Source organism: Rhinolophus sinicus, chromosome 2 (genome assembly GCF_057876585.1).
Source record: "Rhinolophus sinicus isolate RSI-liver-muscle chromosome 2, RSI-T2T, whole genome shotgun sequence".
Lineage (NCBI taxonomy): Eukaryota > Metazoa > Chordata > Mammalia > Chiroptera > Rhinolophidae > Rhinolophus > Rhinolophus sinicus.
Genome location: NC_142502.1, coordinates 70,242,977 through 70,264,497, shown reverse-complemented (window position 1 = coordinate 70,264,497; position 21,521 = coordinate 70,242,977). Strand labels below are relative to the sequence as shown.

General features: G+C 36.3%; 1 protein-coding gene across 2 annotated transcripts in view; it reads left to right on the top strand.

The window, feature by feature from the left end:
* The window catches only part of MEI4 (meiotic double-stranded break formation protein 4), a 188,416-nt gene that overhangs the window by 26,095 nt on the left and 140,800 nt on the right, over positions 1 to 21,521 (top strand). Inside the window, exon 2 of one of the 2 annotated variants that reach the window (XM_019729687.3) lies at positions 9,210 to 9,455. In XM_019729687.3, coding sequence (XP_019585246.2) covers positions 9,224 to 9,455 — 232 coding nt within the window. In that variant the 5' untranslated portion in view covers positions 9,210 to 9,223. Of the gene's footprint in view, positions 1 to 9,148; positions 9,456 to 21,521 lie in introns of those variants that run through there. The other variant, XM_088795597.1, reaches the window with a different exon arrangement.

Here is a 21,521-nt window from a genome sequence, read left to right as displayed (position 1 = left end):
TACTGAGGAATGAAAAGAGTTGGGGGTTTACATAAAAATAAAATAGTGTTAAGAGACTATAGACAATTAAAATCTGTGATTCGTTAACTCTTTCAACAAGAGGAAAATGATAGATAGTTGGCTTGTTCTGATGGCAATGAAACAGAAAGAAAAAATTAGGCAAGCATCTATCTTATCATGCACAGATTCTCATTGCTGGGAATACTTTTAAAAGCTCTCTTAATAATTAAAGTGGAAAAAAATAATTAAAGTGGAGAGTTTTGAAATCTTCAGTAACTCCTGATTTTTTCATGTAAAATTCCACATGATATTCATCTGTTGAGCACTTTATACTACAGTATGTACTAAAACTGTAACAGTAATTAGGGAATGTCAGCTGGATCTAATCCCAAAATTGTATGTTAGACTTTGTCTGAACTTTACTGAAACTAATGATCTAAAATGTCTTGTAATTTCTTGCTTTTCTGGCATTGCCAGGCTTCTGCTGTGCCCCAGACTGATATTTGATAAATGAACTTTCCACCATCATGGTACATGGGGACTTCCTCCTGTACTCATTGTCTTATCGTATTCATCTTAGTGACTTACGGAATGTGCAGCCAATCTTCTTCAGTTTCTTGCTTTACTGGGAAGTCAATTCCCGTATTTATTGTAGGCGTCACATGAGACAAAATCTGCCTTTCTCCCTTACAGCTTACCTCTGACCTAAACCTGTATATGAAATACATTTTATCTTTGTTCTGTTTTCTTTAGGAGTTGTTTTGGTGAAAGTTTAAGAGTACACTGTAGAAAGGCATAAGTTTAGAGGGAGTAGATTCACTGGAAGTAGTTAAGAAAGAATGCATTATACAGTGAAAAGAGAGACATGTGACTTTCAGGTTAACTAACTAAATTCCCCTTCTAAGCCATTCTCCCTCCAGTGCCATTCTCTCTAGGATGTATTTGACAAAGACTTACTGATGAGAGCCCAGGTTGAGTTGGCGAAGCTGCTCTATGTGACTCCCTGACCTATATTGATATATTCATTCATTCATTCACTCACTCACTCATTCCAGTATTTAGTAGAGTGCTTACTATAAGCCAGTCAGTGCTCATGGCATTGGGGATACAATGGCTAATAGCTTGCTTCTTGGTCATATTTGGAAGTTTTTCTGCCCCACCTCCTAAATCTACCCTGTCTTTTGAATTAATGGAAGGAACCCTAAACGCATCTGGAAATGGAAAGGTCAGAAGTCCACAGGCCTAGTGGAATTTGGCAAAAGCTGATTAGAGAAACTGGGAGACAGAATTCTCATTCCATTGACTGTGTTCGCTCAATTCTAAAAGCATTGTGTTGACAGTTTAAAATTTCTGATATGTTTAATGTACTATTATTTCATTTTTATCCCCCTCCTACTCTCCCAAGCTGTTGTGAACTTATGGTGTGTTTTATAGTTTAAGATGTCTCAGACTTGAGGAGGTGAGCTCTGCAGGCTGGAGCTTCTTGCCACAACCACAAAGTGATGGGTGTAGAGCTCTGAGGCTTCAATACCCTTCATGGTACCTGGCGATTTTCTCCTCTATCTTCATTTGTCCTATAATTTCTACTTTGAAAAATACAGAATAGGAAATATTTCTGTAGGATTAATATTAAGGCATTTTTATGTCTTACATAGTAAGTTTTATAATGTTAATTGTGGAAAACTTGAAAACTACAGAAAAGTATAAGAAATAAAATCAGACTTCCTCAGCTATAGTAAATGTATGGTTTGTATTTTTGGTGAATAACTCTAGTCTGTTATCCTCCCTCTTCCTCCCTTCTTTCCCTTCTTTCTCTTCTTCCTTATCCCCTTTCTGTATGTAAATCTATCAATATATCAATCTCTACGGACATTTTCCCCCTCAATTTCCAATTTTACTGCATTTACTCTTATGTTTTACTCTGCAGTGAACATCATATGGGAGATATTTGCCTATGCTTTTAAATATTTTCAAAAACATTTTCAATTCAATTATATAATATGTGACAATTTAATTAGTGAATCTGTATTGTTAGTAGATATTCAAGCTGGTGACAGATTTTGTTTGGGGGATTTTTTTTTTTTAAATTATAAATAATACTGTAAGATTATCTATGGGCATAAAGCTTTGTATGTATAGCTTTGCTCATTTCTTTGACATAAAGTCTTAACATCAAATCTTTGAACTTGTGTACCTGGGCCAAAGGAGGATAAATATTTGAAGGTGTTTGATACATATTAGGGAAATATTCTTCTGAATGGTTATCTATTTCAAACTTCCGCCAGCCTTATATGAGAGTGAGCTGGGACTCTACTTTAGAATTCAGGATTATAATTTAAAACAGTTTTGACAGTTCAGATAATTGGTTAGTTGATAAGAAATTTAAGTTCAGTAGGGGAAAATGATGGTAGGAGAAATATGACAGATAAAAATTGCCAAAATTCTGTTTGCAGAATAGCTGTTTATGCACGCATTGCCTGGAGGAGAATCCAGGGGTTATAGGTAATGTTTCTAGATTTTTCCGAAGCCCTGTGGGGGACTTTGGTATGGTAAGGTCTGTTCTTGAATGCAAAGAAAAAGAAACCCCATTTGAACTAATACTCTATTCTAAAAAGACTTAAAATTTTATATTTTCATTTAAGAATTCAAAGACACTAAATTCCTTACTAGAGAACATTAAATGTTCATTTTAATTATTTATGATAATTATTTGTGCATAAATTGAATTAAAAAAAGGTTTCTGAAAGTTATACTGATCTTTATTCAATTAAAAAGAGAATATGTTTAGGAAGCTAATTTTTTTTCCATGAAATTTTAGGGGAAATAGAATTATCTTTACCTACCAAATGTCACATCCCTTAATTTAGCAATGCTGTCCTAAAATAAAAACAGCATATGTTTATAATGTCTCTCTCCCTCTCTTCAAAACATGAGGGAGCAGTTTAAAAAGCCTGATTCTGTTTGGTTGTAGTTCTTTGTGTGTCTTGAGTGTAATTTATATCATAGAAGCCAGTACCAATATACCTATTATCAATCATTTCTATTCACTTATAGTACAATTCTAATTAATGTTCAAACAAGTGACCCTGGGATAGTTATGATCCAGAAGAACTTTATCATTTGATCTTTTTTTTCTGTTTACTAGTGTTCAGCACAGTTTTAACACTACTAACAAATCACATACGATGACTTAAAAATCAGAACAGAGAGTTTGCTGTCTTTATTATCCAAAGAACTTTGTCCTCTTGTGCTGATCAACTATTTTTAAACTATTTTTCTTTTTTAACCTAGAATCCCACTATTCATAATTGAGTGTCAAACCCTTTTCCAACTAAAATACTTTAAATAAGTTACTTATTATTGTTATTTTTAATCAGTACTGTAATAATATAATAGTAGACCTACTTCTTTAGGGAAGGTCATCCATATCTCTGTGCTCTCTGTACACAGGGTGCTTTCCTGAAGTACTGAGAGGCAGAGAGGATACTGCTCCCCATTGCTGCTGATACAACAGATGGAGAATGAACCAGCCAAGTGAAATGTTTGCTGTGAAAGCTAAAATAAGTGGAGCTATAATTCTAATTACTTTGTCCATCTAAACAGCATCTAATCCTTGGTGTATTCTACACCTGTGAAAGGTTAAAAAAAAATGACAGCTATACTTTATTTTTGGAAGACAATTATATATATATATATATATATATATATATATATATATATATACATAATTTGATACATGTTCATCAGAAAAATGAGGAAAATTTAGAGAAGAATAAATAAGAAAATAAAAATCACCAATAATTTTACTGTAGATATAAATTGTATTTACATTTTTTGTACTTCCTAATTTTACATAATTTGGGATCCTCCTGTACATATAATTTCATGTCCTCACTTTTTTTCCACTCAGCATATCATAAACACTTTCCTATGCTAATAAAAATATCTCTAAAAATATAATGTTTAATGGAGAAGTAATATTCATTTGTTAACTATTTGATTGTTTCCAGTTTCAAAAAAAATCATATGATTAATATATTATACACAAATTTTTGTGTTCATCTCTGATTATAATGAAATAGCATGTGCTACCTGTTTGAATGTATACTTTTAGTGCTAAATTATAGAATACCAGATAAGTACACATTGTTATAGGTGGGAATAAGGCAGAAAAGACTTTAAGTTTTCAGTTTAATGACTGAAAACTTCCCTAACCTGGTGAAGGAAATAGACTTACAAGTCCAGGAAATGAAGAGAGTTCTAAACAACATGACTCCAAAGAGGCCCATACTAAGAAACATTGTAATTAAAATGCCAAAAGTTAAAGACAAAGAGAGAATCTCAAAAGCAACAGGACAAAAGCAATTAGCTATCTACAAGGGAGTTCCCAAAAGACTGCCAGCTGATTTCTCAACAGATACTTTGCAGGACAGAAGTGATTGGCAGGAATTATTCAAAGTGATGATAAGCAAAAACCTACACCAAAGATTACTCTACCCAGCAAGGCTATCATTTAGAATTGAAGGAGAGGTAAAGAGCTTCCCAGATAATAAAAAGCTAAAAGAGTTAATCACCACCAAACTAGTATTACACAAAATGTTAAAGGGACTTCTTTTAGAAGAACACACACACACATACACAAAAAGATAAAAAAAAGAATAATAAAATGGAAATAATTACATACCTATCAATGATTACTTTAAAAGTAAATGGATAAAATATTCCAATTAAAAGATATAAGTTGGCTGAATGGATGCGAAACAAGACCCATACATATGCTGCCTAAAAGAGACCCAGCTCAGATTCAAAGAGACATAAAAAACTACAAGTAATGGGATGGAAAAAGGTATTTCATGCAAATCAGGTAGCCATACTTATATCAGACAAAACAGACTTTAAAACAAGGGCTGTAACAACAGACAAAGAAGGGCATTTCATATTGATAAAGAGATCAATTCAACAAGAAGGCCTAACTTACATAAACACTGACACACAATGTAAGGACAGCAAAAGACATATAAAGCAAATATTTTGGACATAAAGGGAGAGATTGACAGTAATACAGTCATAGTAGGGGACATTGACATCAATGAATAGATCATCCAGACAGAAAATCAACAAGGGAAGAGTGGCCTTAAATGACACAGTAGACCAAGTAGACATAATTGATGTTTTTAGGACATTTCACCCAAAAGCAGCAAAATATATTTTATCTCAAGTGCACATGGAACATTGTCCAGGTTAGAGACCACATGTTAGACCACAAAACAACTCTGAATAAATTTAAGAAGACTGAAATCATATCAAGCCTCTTCTCTGATTACAGTGGTATGAAACTAGAAATTAATTACAAGAAGAAAACTGAAATGAACACATGTAGGCTAAATAAAATGTCACTAAACAATGAATGGGTCAACAACAAAATCAACGAAGAAATCAAAAAATACCTTGAGACAAATGAAAGTGAAAACACAACAACCCCAAATCTATGGGACATAGCCAAAGCAGTTTTAAGAGGGAAATTCATGGCAATACAGGCCTACTTCAAGAAACAAGAAAAATCTCAAATAAACAATCTAAACTTACACCTAAAGGAAACTGAAAAATAATAACAAACAAAACCCAAAGGAGGTAGAAGGAAGGAAATAATAATGACCAGTGCACAAATAAATGAAATAGAGTCTAAAGAAACAACAGAAAAATCAATGAGACCAAGAGGTGGTTCATTGAAAAGATAAACAAAATTGATGAACCTTTAACCAGACTCATCAAAAGAAAAAGAGAGGACCCAAATAAATAAAATCAGAATTGAAAGAGGAGAAGTGACAACTGACAACACAGAAATACAAAAGATTAAAGAAAATACTATAAACAATTATATGCCAACAGAGTAAGAAAGAACATGGAAGAAATGAATAAATTCCTAGAAGCATACAGTCTTCTAAGACTGAATCAAAGAGAGAGAGAGAGAGAGAGAGAGAGAGAGAGAGAGAGAGAGAGAGAGAGAGAAATAGCTTGAGAAATTGAATCAGTAATCAAAAAACCTCTCAACAAACGAAAGTCCTGGACCAGGTGGCTTCACATGTGAATTTTACCAAACATTCAAAGAAGAATTAACACCTATCTTTCCCTAACTATTCCAAAAAATTCAAGAGGAGGGAAGGCTCTCAGGCTTATTTTGTGAGGCTAACATTACCCTGATTCCAAAACCAGAAAAAGACATTTCAAAAAAAGAAAATTATAGGCCAATATCCCAGATGAACATAGATGCAAAAATCTTTAACAAAATATTGGCAAAATAATTTCAATTTCAGCAATGCATTAAAAAGTCATACACCATGATCAAGTGGTATATATTCCTGGGATGCAAGGTTGGTTCAAAATTTGCAAATCAATTAACATGATAGATACACCAGATAAAAAAATGAAAGATAAAAATCATATGATCATATCAATAGATGCAGAAAAAATATTTGACAAAATCCAGCATCCATTTATGATAAAAACTCTCAGCAAAGTGGCAATAGAGGGAACGTAACTCAACAAAATAAAGGCCATATATGACATACACACAACTAATAGCATACTCAATGGTGAAAAGCTGAAGTGTTTTCTTTAAGATCAGGAACAAGACAAAGATATCCACTTTCACCACTTTTATATAACACAATATTGGATGTCCTAGCCACAACAATAAGACAAGAAAAAGAAATAATGGCATCCTAATTGGAAAGCAGGAAATAAAACTGTTATTATTTGCAGATGATATGATACTATTTATAAAGAACAATAAAGACCACCAAAAAACATTAGAACTGATAAATGAATTTAGTAAAGTAGCAGGATACAAAATTAATACTGAGAAATCAGTTTCATTTTATACACCCGTAACGAACTATCAGAAAAAGAAATTAAGAAAACAATCCCATTTACAGTTGCATCTAAAAAGATAAAACACCTAGGAATAAATTTAACCATGGACTTAAAAGACCTATACTTGGAAAACTATAAGAAATTGAAGAAAGAAAGTAAATAAGATACAAATAAATGGGAGAATATTCTGTGCTCATGGATAGGAAGAATTAACATCATTAAAATATCCATACTATCCAAGGCAAGCTACAGATTCAATGCAATCCCTATTAAAATACCAATGGTGTTTTTCACAGAACTAGAACACATTATCTTAAAATTTATATGGAACCACAAAAGACCTCAGATATCTAAAGCAATCTTGAGAAGAACAAAGTTGGAGGTATCATACTACCTGATATCAAACTATATTACAACGCTATAGTAATCAAACCAGCATGGTACTGTCATAAAAACAGACAGATAGATCAATGGAACAGAAAAGAGAACCCAGAAATAAACTCACACAACTATATGGTCAATTAATCTATGACAAAGGAGGCAAGAATATACAATGGGGTAAAGACAGTCTCTTCAATAAATGGTGTTGGGAAAACTGGACAGATAAATGCAAAAAAATAAAAATAAAAATGAAACCTTCTTACACCACATTCAAGAATAAACTCAAAGTGTATTAAAGACTTAAATGTAAGACTCAAAACCAAAAAACTCATAAAAGAAAACTAACAATGATCCTCATAATTTTTTTCTGATATATCTCATTGGGCAAGGGAAACACAAGAAAAACCAAATGGGACTATGTTATACTAAAAAGTTTTTGTACAGCAAAGGGAATCAACAAAATGGGAAGACAACCTACCGAATGGGAGAAGATAGTTTCCAATGATACATCTGATAAGGAGTTAATATTCAAAATTTATAAAGAACTCATACAACTTAACACCAAAAAAAATAAACAATGCAATTAAAAAATGGGCAGTGGACCTGAACAGACATTTCTCCAAAGAGCACATAAAGATGGCCAATAGACATATGAAAAGATGCTCAATGTCACTAATCATCAGAGAAATGCAAATTAAAACCACAATGTGATATCACCTTATACCTGTCAGCATGGCTATCATCAATAAAACAACAAACACGTGTAGATGAGGATGTGGAGAAAAGGGAACCCTCATGACCAGTTAGTGGGATTGCAAATTGGTGCAGCTGTTACGGAAAACAGTATGGAGGTTCCTCCAAAAATTAAAATTAGAAGTACCATATGACCCAGCAATCTCATTTCTGGGTATTTATCTGAAGAAATCCAAAACACTAATTCAAAAAGACATATTCACTCTTATGTTCTTTGCAGCATTATTTACGATAGCTGAGATAGGGAAGCTGTTCAAGTACCCATCAGTAGACAAATGGATAAAGAAGAGGTGGCGTATATATATAATGTGATATTATTCAACAGCTGTAAAAACAAATGAAATCTTACCATTTGCAACAACAGGGGTGAGCCTAGTGGGTATTATGCAAGTGAAGTAAGCCAGACAGAGAAAGACAAATACCGTATTTCACTTACATATGTAACCTAAATGAGCAAAACAAATGAACAAACAAAACAAAACAGACTCCATGATACAGACAGATGGATAGACTTATCAGGGTAATCACTTTGTAAGTTATATATATATATATATATATATATATATATATATATATATATATATATAATCATTCGTTGTACACCTGAAAGTAATATATTATTGTATGTCAACTGTAATTGGAAAAAAAATTTATGAGATCTCAGTTCTACCCCAAATTTGCTGAATCATATTTGGGGTGATAGACCAGGTATTTGTGTGTATGTGTGTGTGTGTGTGTGTGTGTACATGATATTATGATAAATATATGCTATATATGCACATACACACAAGCGCATATATAACATACATATGTGCATATATATATAGAGATATAGATATAGATATAGATATAGATATAGATATAGATATAGATATATATCCCTCTAGATTCTGATGTGTGCCTCTGGTTAGAAACCACTGAAAAATTAATGTGTATTTTTTCCACCTGAAAAATTTGTCAAATTATCTGAACCTATTGTTTTGAATCTTCATACATTTAATATTCCTGTGCATGCATTTTTCTTTTGCATATTTTTGTTCATATTGTTTTCAGTTCCTGAGAATTTTTTTCTGTTACTTGGTGTCAAGTTGTATTGTAAACATATTAATTAGTGATACTCTGCAAAATCAATTTTGAACAAATGAAATGCACTGCAGAAGTTAAAAGGAATTTGTTATTTTTTTTCTTATTGAACTATATAGGGAAAAAAGCCAAGATGGATAATCAAGCATGGTACTTGAGAACCTCAAAGCTGGCTCTGGCCTTGGCAATTATCCGCTCAAAACCAGCAGACAAAAGCAGCAGAGAATACACAGAGCACCTTGCATTGGTGGTGTCTGGGCAGGAGTCGAAGTGGAAATCAAAAGTTGAAGCCTTAGAAGCTGAAGTTCTGCAATTACGTCAAAAACTTCTTCTGAGCAAGATTTGTTCTGGATTATTTAAGAGTGGTGAGTATATGAAATTGCCTTTTGGTAGTGTACCCATCTGTTATAGTTCAGCTTCATAATAATAATAATAATAATTATTATTATTATTAGAGTTTTAAAGGAGCAAAACTTCATTTTTTAATTTTTTTATTTTTTTTATTTTTTAATTTTTTATTAGTTTACTAATCAGCTTCATAATTATTTAGACATTGTTTAGTTTCCTAAAATTAGACTTCTTCTTCTTTTTGCCCTGTAGAGATTTTTTCACTTCTAGCCATTTATTAGAAGTTTTTTGTTACTTCATAATGAATGGGACTACATTAGATGTATTTTATATTGCTTTTTTATTAAATAATTCATCTAGCAGTCATATATATATATATACATATATGTATATATATATATACACATGTATATATGTGTGTGTGTGTGTATATATATATTATATATATATATATATATATATATATATATATATATATATATATATATATATAATATATATAATATATATATATCAAGTACCAACTGTGGAACAGGCATGCAGTGGGTGGTGTGGACCCAAAAACACATGAGAGGAGGGCTGTCCTTGCCATTAAGTACCTTTCTTTCCAGCAGGGAAAATGACCTATAAATAATCAACCCAGTTGTGATAAATGTGATAATAGAGGTAGTAAGAAAGTGCAGAGGGGAAGCTATTCATTCTGCCTGGGTTCTTGAGAGGCTTCTCAGGTCTGGCCCTCAAGGGTCTGGCTACTAGTCGTTGAGATGGTCACAGAGCGGCAGGAGGCAGGAGATGAGCAAAGGCACAGTGGTGGAGTGTACATGTCCATTCAGGATACTGCCACCAGCATTACATTTCAGTGACCAGAACACCGTAACGTAGAGATGTGGTGGGGGAGAAAGGAAGAGGTGAGTTGAGACCATGTTCCTTGAGTGTCAGCCTAAGGACTATTTTACTGTTCTCCCTATCAGTATGTTGACCATACAATTTATGGTCTCTGTAGGGCCCTTTGAGAGTGAAAGGAAGGGAGTATTAATAATTACACTAGCACAACAGGCACAAACCAGGACTCACTTGAACACACTGCACATGCGGTCACCTCATTCATCAGGAGCCAACAACTTCATTGATGCAGACAACTGAGCCTCATATTGGGATTGGGAAGCGTAATTCTGGTGATTTTTTTCAGAAATGTAAATCAGATCACATTACCTCTTTGAGGAAAACCTTTCCCTGGCTTCCAGTTCTTTCTAACATTAGATCCAGATTAATGATCATGGCCCATAATGCTGTAGGTGATTTCACCTCTCCTCACTTCATCTCGTACAACCTCCCTGTCGTAGACTTAGTTCCAATCAGCATGGGCCTCCTTCTAGTCCTTGAAGCCTCGTCTTGCCTGGGGACCTTGTTATGCTCTTATCTTTGACTCTCTTTGTAGCTTCCCTTCCTAGACGTCTTATCCTAAACGACCCCTCCTCAGTGTCCATTCTATATACAATAGCACCTCCTATCAGTTACTCTTTACCCAAACACTCCCGGTGGATTATCTATTTGTTTGTTTGCTAGGTTGTTGCCTAATCTCCTGAACTAGAGTCTAAATTCACAGTGTGTCTTTGCCTTGCTCAGCACTCTACTAAATGCCCACTCAAAAGCCTAGTACTCAATAAATATTTGTCAAATGGAAGTGGAGCATAGAGGATGTTTTGGCTATAGCAGTGATTGGAGGCAAGGAGACAAGTTTTAAAAGCATTTACTGAAGCCAGTATGAAGAATGATGAGTTGAACTAGATCAATGCTAGTGAGAAGTAGGTCACACAGGTAGGAATGATTTCAGACTAGACACTTCGGACACTTGTGAATGATTTCAGACAGTGGTTAAGGGAGATAGAGGCATGTAGGAAAATTGAGGTTTCCAATCCTGGTTACTGAATTGATTGTGATGCTTTGAATCCAGACAGTAAACACAGAAATAAGCTCATAGGATAAAAGGTTGAGCCCAGGTTTGTCTGAGTATAGGCTGATCCCTGACGATACAGGGATTACTTAGAAAGAAGGCAGAAGTAGGGTCCTGAAACTCACAGGGGGTGAGCAGGCTGGAAATATAGACACGGAATTAGAATTCGCTGGTATTTAAGTGATAGTTGATGTTGTAGCTGTAGGTGAGACTCACAGGGAGAATAGAGCTGGAGGGTGGGGGTACCGTGGGTCCAACATTCCCGGAGTGGGCAGAGGAAAAGGAGCCACTGACAAGAATGTGACTATTACATTAGGAGTGTGCAGATGTAGTGCACACGTGACTGCTGTGGGTAATAAGGTACTCACTAACTTTAGTCCTGGGGATTATGGGAAAAATTGCTAATCTAATACCCAGATGTTACTAAAATCTCAGTGTTGTGTCAACGAAAATAGTGTTATATGATTTATAGCTGCATTTTAGTCTCTCTAGATTATTTCTAGGTAACTCAGTCAATGGCAAACATAATCACTTTTCTTATTTTTTTGTGTGTGAAATTATATGATTAACATAATGGCACACATGTGAAAATTTCCAGTGATCTTAAAGTGTGACTATCACAAACATCCGTGGCATCAAAACTGTTGTTTACCAGGAGGGATCTATTTATAGCACTGGTAAAGTGATATGTGTTATTTATTTGGAACATGAGCGTGCCTAATAGTGAGAGCCTAGGGGAGGACTTCCCCTGACACTGAAAATTTTCACTTGCAATGCCTGTGAGAGAAATTTTCAAACATCACGTAACGAAAATCAGTTTTACTCGCAGTAGGCATTGCAGGTAAAGCGTTTCATTGCAGATGTTGGAAGTAATCTGTCTCTCCATCTGTTAGCTTAAGCTTGAAGAATGAGGAATAAATGGCTAGATTCAGATAAACAGAGCAACTATTAAAGGGGAAAGAAAGAAAAAAAAACCTACGGGGGTATTAGATTGATAGGGAGATTACAGAGGAATGCAGCTGTTATTGAAAGATGTGTAATTTGAAAGACTGACATGACATGCCTTGTGTGAAGAAAATCCCATACCTGAAAATAAAAACTATACTATGGATGTATTTATACTATTAAATATTTATTTCTGGAATTTTCAGGGTTGCTCTACAGGTGCAATTGTTCTTGAGTGTTTAGAGACAGCAGGCCCTCAATCAGTGTTCAGTGGAAAACTTCTTGACAGATTGAGCGGCTGGGGAACTTAATTTACAGCATCAACTACCCATGGAAGCAACTGAGCAACCCAGAATTAAATAAAGCAGAGCTGAAATGGCAAAGTAAACACATAAAGAAGTATTATATAAGTTTTACAGCAGTTTAGGAACTCAGCTACTTCTTTGATTTATGTTTCTACAGCTTCTTAAACAGAAATACACTTCTTAATTTTAATTATTAAAGGACTAGAATTTGCTCTTAGAATTATGCCACATGTTTATTTTACTTAAATGCTCCTTAGCAGTGGGAGGGAGGGAGGGAGGGAGGGAAGAAGGAAGGAAGGTCAGCAGGCAGGAAGGGAGGGAAGATCAAAGAAGCCCAGATATCCAGTGACACATTTCTTAAAACCATTTTGGTGCCGCGTGGCAGTCACAGTTAGTTGTCTACTCTGTATCCTGCTTTCTTCTTCCTTACTAAAGCACTCCACTTTTCTTTTGGCAGTAATGTGCTCATGCCCAGTGGGTGAATCTACGAAAGGAGTAAACTTGTTTTGCCAATATTGTTCTAAGGTTGGGCAGGAGCCAATGAAAGGGGAAAAGCAATTTTCTGGGCATTTGATAAAGATTTGTTTCTTTGTAGAAAGAGACTGAGGCTCATGAAAGAGAACAATTAGAAATCCTTTTTTTTTTTTTTTTTTTTGATCTAAAACACTTGTTTCACTACTATTTGGACATATGATGCCTGGAACTGTGGTAGCCGTTTTGCAACTGTGAGACGATACTGAAAAATTAATGCCAGCATGCTAAGTACGGTGATGTAGTACCATATTTCCCTGAAAATAAGACTGTGTCTTATGTTAATTTTTTGCTCCAAAAGACCCATTAGGGCTTATTTTCAGGGGATGTCTTATTTTTTTCATGCACAACAATCTACATTTATCCATGTATAACAATCTACATTTATTCATTTACTCATGTATAAAAACCTACATTTATTCAAATACAGTCATGTGATCTTCTTCTGGAACATCGTCATAACTCTTCAAATACTGAATTCTGACTTGAATTAATTGTGATTCCATTTCCTGTAGAACCATTGGGCACAATCTCTCATGTCCAGCAATAGAGCTCTCCTTAAATGAGCACTTCTTGTCTATGTAGCCTGCTCGTAGTGCATTGGCAACACAGCTGTCAGTGATTTTATCCCATGAATTCTTCACCCAAGTCATGACTCTTGCAGGCCAGGCTTCACAAAGTATCCACGCTGATTTCTCTCCATTCTATTTTCAATGTAGTCATTGATTTCCATGCACAAATCATCCTTGAATGACTTGTTTATTGCAATATCAAGAGTCTGGAGATAGGTAGTCATTCCTGCGGGAATCATTATTAGATCTATTCTTTTCTGTGCAAGGAAGTTCTTCATGTCTTTAGAGCGGTGAGTGCTGGCTGAATCCCAGACTAGCAGACCTCTTTGGCCACCTCACAAAACAAATGACAGCATTAAATCGACCCACTTCCTTATAACTGCTTGTGTGCACCAGGCTTTTTTGGTTTCAAGAACATAAATGCCTGAAACACGTCCAACCTTATCTTTCTTGCTCTTAGTGATGATTAGAGATGGGGCTCTCTTTCCATCCAGACAAATTGCCAAAATACAGGTAACATGTGCACTTTCATAACCAGTGGAGGAATATACATTAACGAGGTACCCCTCTGATCAACTGTCATTTGAGATCTTTGGCCCATAAACACTGCAGTTTCATCCATAGCAATCATGTTGGAGAGTTGGTATTTAGAAAAGTCGATGCCATCACCAAAGACTTGAATGCAAGTGCACGTTTAATAACTTCAGCATCTTCCAGCTTGAACAGTGATGTCGATCTTCTTAGAGACAGTTCATATCACTGAAGGAAGCCATCCAACCAGTGTTGTGATGCTTTGAATTCTTCTGGGGATAGTTCTTAACTGTGGTGCCATTGCAAGGGCAAATGCCCTGCACAGAACCAAAGCCTTTGCTCTCCTGTCAGCAGTGCATTCATAGATGATGTCTTCCAACTCAGGAAATAACAGTTGTCGATCTGATCCATACTCGTGTTTCTTAGCATTTCCCTCATTCACCTGTTGACTGAGATTATCATACTCTGTTCGCCATCTTCGGACCATTCAGAGAACCCAATTCTTCTCTTTTCAGAAAGACGTAAGATTCATGCCCTGAGAGTCCTCCATGATTCCTTCCATGTACTCAATGGAATAGTTCTTTCTTTTTGCACTCATCTTGTCTGGGGATCAAAATATCATTCCCTTTAAATCAACCATTAAATCAAGTGTTAATTGAAGACTTACGAGACAGGAGTGGCAACAAAAATGTTGACAGTTAAGAATGATGGTCCACACAAAAGCTACGAAAAATTGCAGGCACCAAAATTCAGAAAACATTTCTTTATTTCACACGAGTGCATTAAGTATGTCTGTTACAACACACAACATATTGAAATATGAAGAACATATTAGACACAACCACGTCCGTTTGTTATTAAGTGTGCACGTCATTCATGTGTTGTGTCTGTACTCCGATTGGTTATTCAGCAATAAGTCTCAAGTTCATCTGTTTACATAGGCATTTACCTCTCATCCAAAGGTGCTTGCTTGGGTATTTAAAAATAATTATAATTTATATTATCATTTATTTTAAGTATTAATGTCAATGTTATTTATTTATATCTAATTATATATTAATATTATTATTTTATAATTCAATATGTCCGCCGTGTGTTGCAATGGACATACTAAATATATCTGTCTGGCTGACGATCTTAACTGGGGCTTATTTTGGGGATAGGGCTTATATTACGAGCATCCTGAAAAATCATGCTAGGGCTTATTTTCTGGTTAGGTCTTATTTTGGGGGAAATATGGTAGGATAAAAAGAACCAGGGTCCTTCTCAACATTGCTGAGAAGTCAAAGCAACTCTAGGGTTACTTTATTAGAAATTTTTTAAAAAGGTAAAACACAGATTGTAATCCATGTATTCGCTTCCTTGTATCTGAGCACATCCTGAATATATTATAGAGCAGGAAAAGGGTGGGAGTCATGAATAAATTAGAGCAGCATTACTTTTCCTCCAAAGAATCTTCTTGATCTATAGGAGAGAAGAATGAGAGAAAAAAACTATGTTCTTTAATCTAGAACAGCTTCTTAAAGATAGCTTCATAATATTGGTAAGGATTTCATCCAGGTCTAAGTAGGTGGGTGAGTGAGATCCAGAGAACAGAGACTGGCCAGGAAAGTGTTAGTGGGTATTCTGAAGGGGACATGGTGAAAGGAGCACGGTCTTGTTAGTGGGATATATGGTGTAGAACTTCAATGAGCAAATTCAGAATTAAAATTTGAGCATGTGTGTATGGGTGTGGGTGTGTGTGTGTGAAGGGGAATCTGGACAGTTGCTATTATACAGCAGTTTGGTAATCACAGGAGGGAAGTAAATGGATGGAGTGTGTAGGGTATATGCTTTTGCCCCCACAATTTCACATGCTCAGTTTCTTCATAAGTGATACATAGGCTACTGGATGAGCAACTGGCTAGAGTGAAAAAGTAAGAGAATCAAACCAAACTAATTCATTGATTTACATGTTTATTTGGTAATGTTCATTGAATACAGAGTTCATGTATAGAGAGAGTGTTTGGGGTGGGTGGTGATGGTGTGCAGAGCAGCACGATTAATTTAGGTTGAATTTAAGTCAGCTCTTCTCTGTTTAGGGTCCTGTGAAACAACCGCCCAGCCAGGTGGCCTTAGGAGCTTCCCTGCCCTTCTAGCTGACAGAGCTTAAGCTTGTCTACCTCCCTTCCTATTGTCCCCCTTGACTGCTCCATACCCTGAGTATTGAATCTGTAGTGTTCCATTGCCTGCCCCAGACCCTGCTTCTCCTCTGTGTAACTCTGGATTTAGGAAAAGGTTTGTAGCTAGACTGGTGTTGACCAGGGGTCAGAACAGCGGCTGGATATCCCAACTGCCAGTGTGCACCCTGCCAGACCCAGTCTGGACCTTGCCTTTGTCTCTTGATGGCTACGTTTCTGGTCCAGGCCACTCAGCCTCTGTCCTATCTCTTTGTTCTTCTCACCTTGTCCCAGACCATGTCCTGAGGAGACATTGCAATAACTGACTGACACTCCATTTGTGGATCTCAGCATTTATATGTTGGGGCATTCACAGTTTTACAGATGCTGAAATAGTACAGAAAATGAATGCATAAGCTCTTCTAAAATAGATTGTTAAACATAATGAAGGAAATTTGCTTAAAATTCCTTTTGACTTAAAACACACATGTGTAATGTACATATACATCCAAGAATGTGCCTTTAATTTAATATTGATTCTAATGAAAGATTCCTAAATAACTTAAAGTAAATTGATCATTACACATTAGACATATTTTACTCATTATATAAAAATCGAATTAATCTTTTGATATTAGAGATCATTAGCATACAAAGAAATTAAAGTTAAAGTTAACAAAGCTCAGAATATTAAATGGCTTTAGTAGTGACAAGGCAATAATTTAGAAATGTAATCATCTTAGTTATCATACCAGGAGCTGACTCTGGTAGGAATGGAGGTAGGGAGTAAGAAGGGCCAAAAAATACTGGTGTAGTTACTGGGCCTGAAAGAATCCCAGCGCTTCAGAGGCTGGGCTTAGGTGAGGGCAGCTGAGTATCCTACAGTATGCGGTGTCCCAAATGGAAATCATCAGTCTCCCGACACCTCTTCCTTGTACCAGGCTCTGAATGTCACTGCATGATATCACCATCTCCTTTGCCCAGGCTGGGTTCCAGCACAGAAGGTATCGTGAATGCCCAGGTTATCCCCTATGTCGGTTTATTGTACTTTTTGTGTATCTCTGGATTCTCTCCTCTTCTCTCCATTTCCAGTGCCACTTCCTTGGTCTTGCTTGATTTATCCCAGTTGGACTTAATGTTTATAGTTGTAGCGTTGCTGCTTTCAATTCTAGATTGCAGCCCAGTCCCACGTCTTCTCATTTACTTTAGGATAAACCCAGAATCATTAAAATGGTCTACAGCATTCTCCAGCCCGGCCTCTCTAGCCCGACCTCTCACCACGTGTGTCCTCCACATTCTGCGCTGCTACACATGGAATTTTTTTTCACTTACTTGAATCCACCTTATTCTCTTTCAGTTCTAGGCTTTTACACATGTGATTTCTCTCTGTAGGATATGTTCTTCCTCTCCTTTTTGTCTGACTGTACACTATTTTTTTTTTCTAATGTAGTTTTAATGTCCCTTCTGCCTCAGCTGACAGCCTCCCTAGACTATATCATTAGATTCTCCTGCTGGGGGGCCTCATACTGTCCTCTACTTTTCACAGCATTTGTGAGCTTAATTTGCATTGTTTAAGCAGCCTGTCTACCTCGTAGGACAAACTCCATGCTTACAAGACTCTGTCTTTTCTGATCACTATTGTATTCCTAGGGTGAGCACAGAGCCTGGCACTGGATGGGGGGGGGGGGCAGGCTTAGGGATATTTGTCAAATGAGTAAGTGTAGACATGGTGTATGTGAGTGTTAATACTCTGAACAAAATGACCGTGTAGATCTGTTGTTTCTGGACATCTACAAACCTCTGTATTGATGGGAAGGGGATCCAGAGAGCAAGATCCAGCATCCTAGGGAAGGGGACCCACTAAGGTAGGGTGAGTTTCAGGGAGCCACGTACACACACAGAGGTTTAATCAGAACGGAATAAATGAAGAGTGACAGTGTTGACTTCCGATCTTTGGAACAAAAGCTAAAGCTATTCAAAATGCTTCTGCATTCCTAGGTCTTTGCTCAATGTGATTAAAAAAAAAAAAAAAAAAAATAGTTGAACCTGTAGCAAGTTTTAATCTAGCCCTTATATTTAGGATTATATTTATTTTTGCAGGTTTTGTCTGTGTTTTATAAATGCCCCGCTGTTTCTCTGTTTTTGAATTTTAAGATTCTGTTAGATATCTAAAGGTACCTTGAGGTTTCTGGACTTAATATTTGGATCTTAGACAGCCTGAAATTTATATTTTAGAATAAATTCAATGTGCAGTGAATAGAATCAAGGTAGATAGCTCTAGATTATAGTTTATACTGGGAAAATTAAAGGAATAATATCAATTCCATCATCAGAACAAAAAGGAAATCAGATAAAAAGGGTAAATGGAAGTAGGTTTGAGACTCTGCATTTCTGATAAGCTCCAAGGTGCTGTCCCTCCTGCTGATCTAAAGACCACAGTTTGAGTAGCAAGGGACTGTGGACTATTTGGGGGAGGGGAGGTTGTCTCCTAAGGGAAGGGGAAAAGGGTGGTAGTTGGAAAGGGTGCGAGGTGAAGGGAAAGTTCTTTTGTTGTTAAGATGGAAAGAGATCAGCACACCGGTACTTTCGTGGGAAGGAATTCACAGAGATAGGAAAGTGGAAAATACGAAAGGAAGAGCATTATGCTTTCTTATAAAGGAATCATCGGTGGCTTGGGGCCTGAAACCCAGAAGAAATACAGAGCATACATGGAGAGACTGGCCCTGGACCTCAAGAAGGCACCACCATCTCTTCTGAGACTCTGCTGAGGTAGCAGTAGGTGCCCTTTTATTCATGGTTTTGCCGAGTTCATTTCTTGTAGCTCTTCAAAGAGTTCTCCTTTAAAGTTCATTTTTTCCCCACCCACTCCTCCCCCAGTGCCCATTATTCCTAAATCTGTCTTCTGGTCCTATTAATTCTTTTTTCAAACTGCCTTTAGATTTTCATTCTTGCATTGTTTTCTCTGCTGCTTCAACTCTTGTCTAGGAAGTCAGTCCCACCTCTTGTGTTTGTTGTAGTAAAAGAAATGAGGAAACAGAATTAAGGAACTTGCTTAAAGTTAAATGGTAAGTCAATGGAGTATAGTTCCTCTAGGATCCCAGCGTGACGCCTTACTAGTACTTTACGGTGTTTTCTTAAACCAGTGACTCTCAAAGTGTGCTCCTCAGACCAGCTGCCTCAGCATCAGGTGGGAACTTGTTTAAAATGCAGATGATCAGGTCCCCCTGAATCAGTAACTCTGGGTGTGGGCCCAGCAACCTGTGGCTTAACAAGCCCTCTAGTGGTTCTGATGAAAACTGAAGTTTGAGAACCACTGGTTTAAACAAATAAATTTCAAATATATGTTCAGGTAGCATAATAAGACCTCTCCAGAAAAGGGGTCAGTAGATACCTATTCATCCCCAATCCAAAATATCTGAGTGTAATGAATCAGGAGGGATTTGTAGGCCCGCCTCTGAAATATTATTATTATTATTATTATTATTATTATTATTATTATTTTACTTTACAGAGGATAATTTATTTCATTTTTAATTTTGTTTTTAATTTTTAAATACAGTTGACATTCAATATTATATTAATTTCAGGTGTATAGCATTAATTTCAGGTTAGACATGTGTATAACTTATGAAGTGATCCCCCAGTAAGTCTAGTGCCCATCTGACACTACATAGTTATTACACTGCGGTTGACTATATTCCCTATGCTGCACTTTATATCCCTGTGTTACAAAATAGTCATGGGGATGAAAGATTTGTTAATACCAACTTACAATATTTGGCCCCAGTCACCAAAGAATTAAGAAAGTGTTCATTTAGAGCCTGGTTAAGCTGAGGCAGGTAGTAGAAATGACAGAAGATGAACAAACAAACAAAAAATAGTAACATGAACATGACCCTAGCAACTATGTTTGATACCATTGTTCAATGAAACATGTATATAAACACAATAGGAATCCAAGGATTGTGTAGTATAGGTTTTTGTTCTAGGAGAACTCCTCTATTCCCTTTTTATCCCTCTTCCTCCTCTCCCTCCCTCCATCCTTACTTCCCTCCTCCCTTCCTAATAAGCACCCATTTGTGCCATGATAGAGGATTCAGAATATAAGCTGTTTTCTCTGGCATATAAGATGTGCAGTTGTGTGAGATGGCATTCCCCCTCATACCCTCCTCCCCCCGCTTTTTTGCAGGGTAAACATCCTTTTTTATGTTTCAAGTAATTTAAAAGACATCTTGTAGGGAAATTTTTGGACTGGAAATGCAGTATACTGTATTCTAGAGATCAGTAGAAAACCTTAAATTTGATTAAATTATACTATTATACGAATCCTTATAAAGTAACATTGCTAAAAAGAAATATGCTGCTATAAATGAACGCTAGCATGTTGCAGGCAATAAGACAAGACACATGGACTCATTATAAAGTTTTATATCATGCACTTGGATCTGTGAACACACATGCTTGCATTATATTCTGGGTCGTACTGAGAGCTAAACTAGCTAACCTTGATATAAAGTGAATTTAAATGAATTGCTAAATGGAATACGGAGACAAAGCACATGTGTCAGTAAAAGTGGTAAAAAACCAGCAGTGCCTGGGAGCGAATCTCTGTAGAGGGAGGTCCAGTGCGTGTGGGGGACACCTCGGTGGTGTGCGTGTAGCACTCGTTACCAGGAGGGGCATGACACTTTTCTTATACTGCAGGTAAACTGTGGTCTTTTAGTTGAATCTCCTGTTTTGGAAACATGATTTACGTAAATGTTAAAATTTAAATTGCTCATAAGCATTTCTTAGAGAGTTAGTGTGAATTAAATACATCAGAGAGCGTCTCTGCTGTGGGGTATGTGTGCTGTGAAGCCACTGAGGTAGTGAGCTGCTCTCAGCCATTGAGTGAATCCATTGTTTCACAACATCAGTTATTTTATGGTTAAGTGTGTGATAATTTTTCTTGGTTTTGGTCTCTCCCATTTCTCTCGGAGAGAAATACTGTCTAAGTGTCTATAATCCATTCAAACTATGTCTGCAAAAACAAGACGAGGATTGCTTCTCAAGAAAGCTGGTTTCTACGCCTTCAAAATCCTACCTC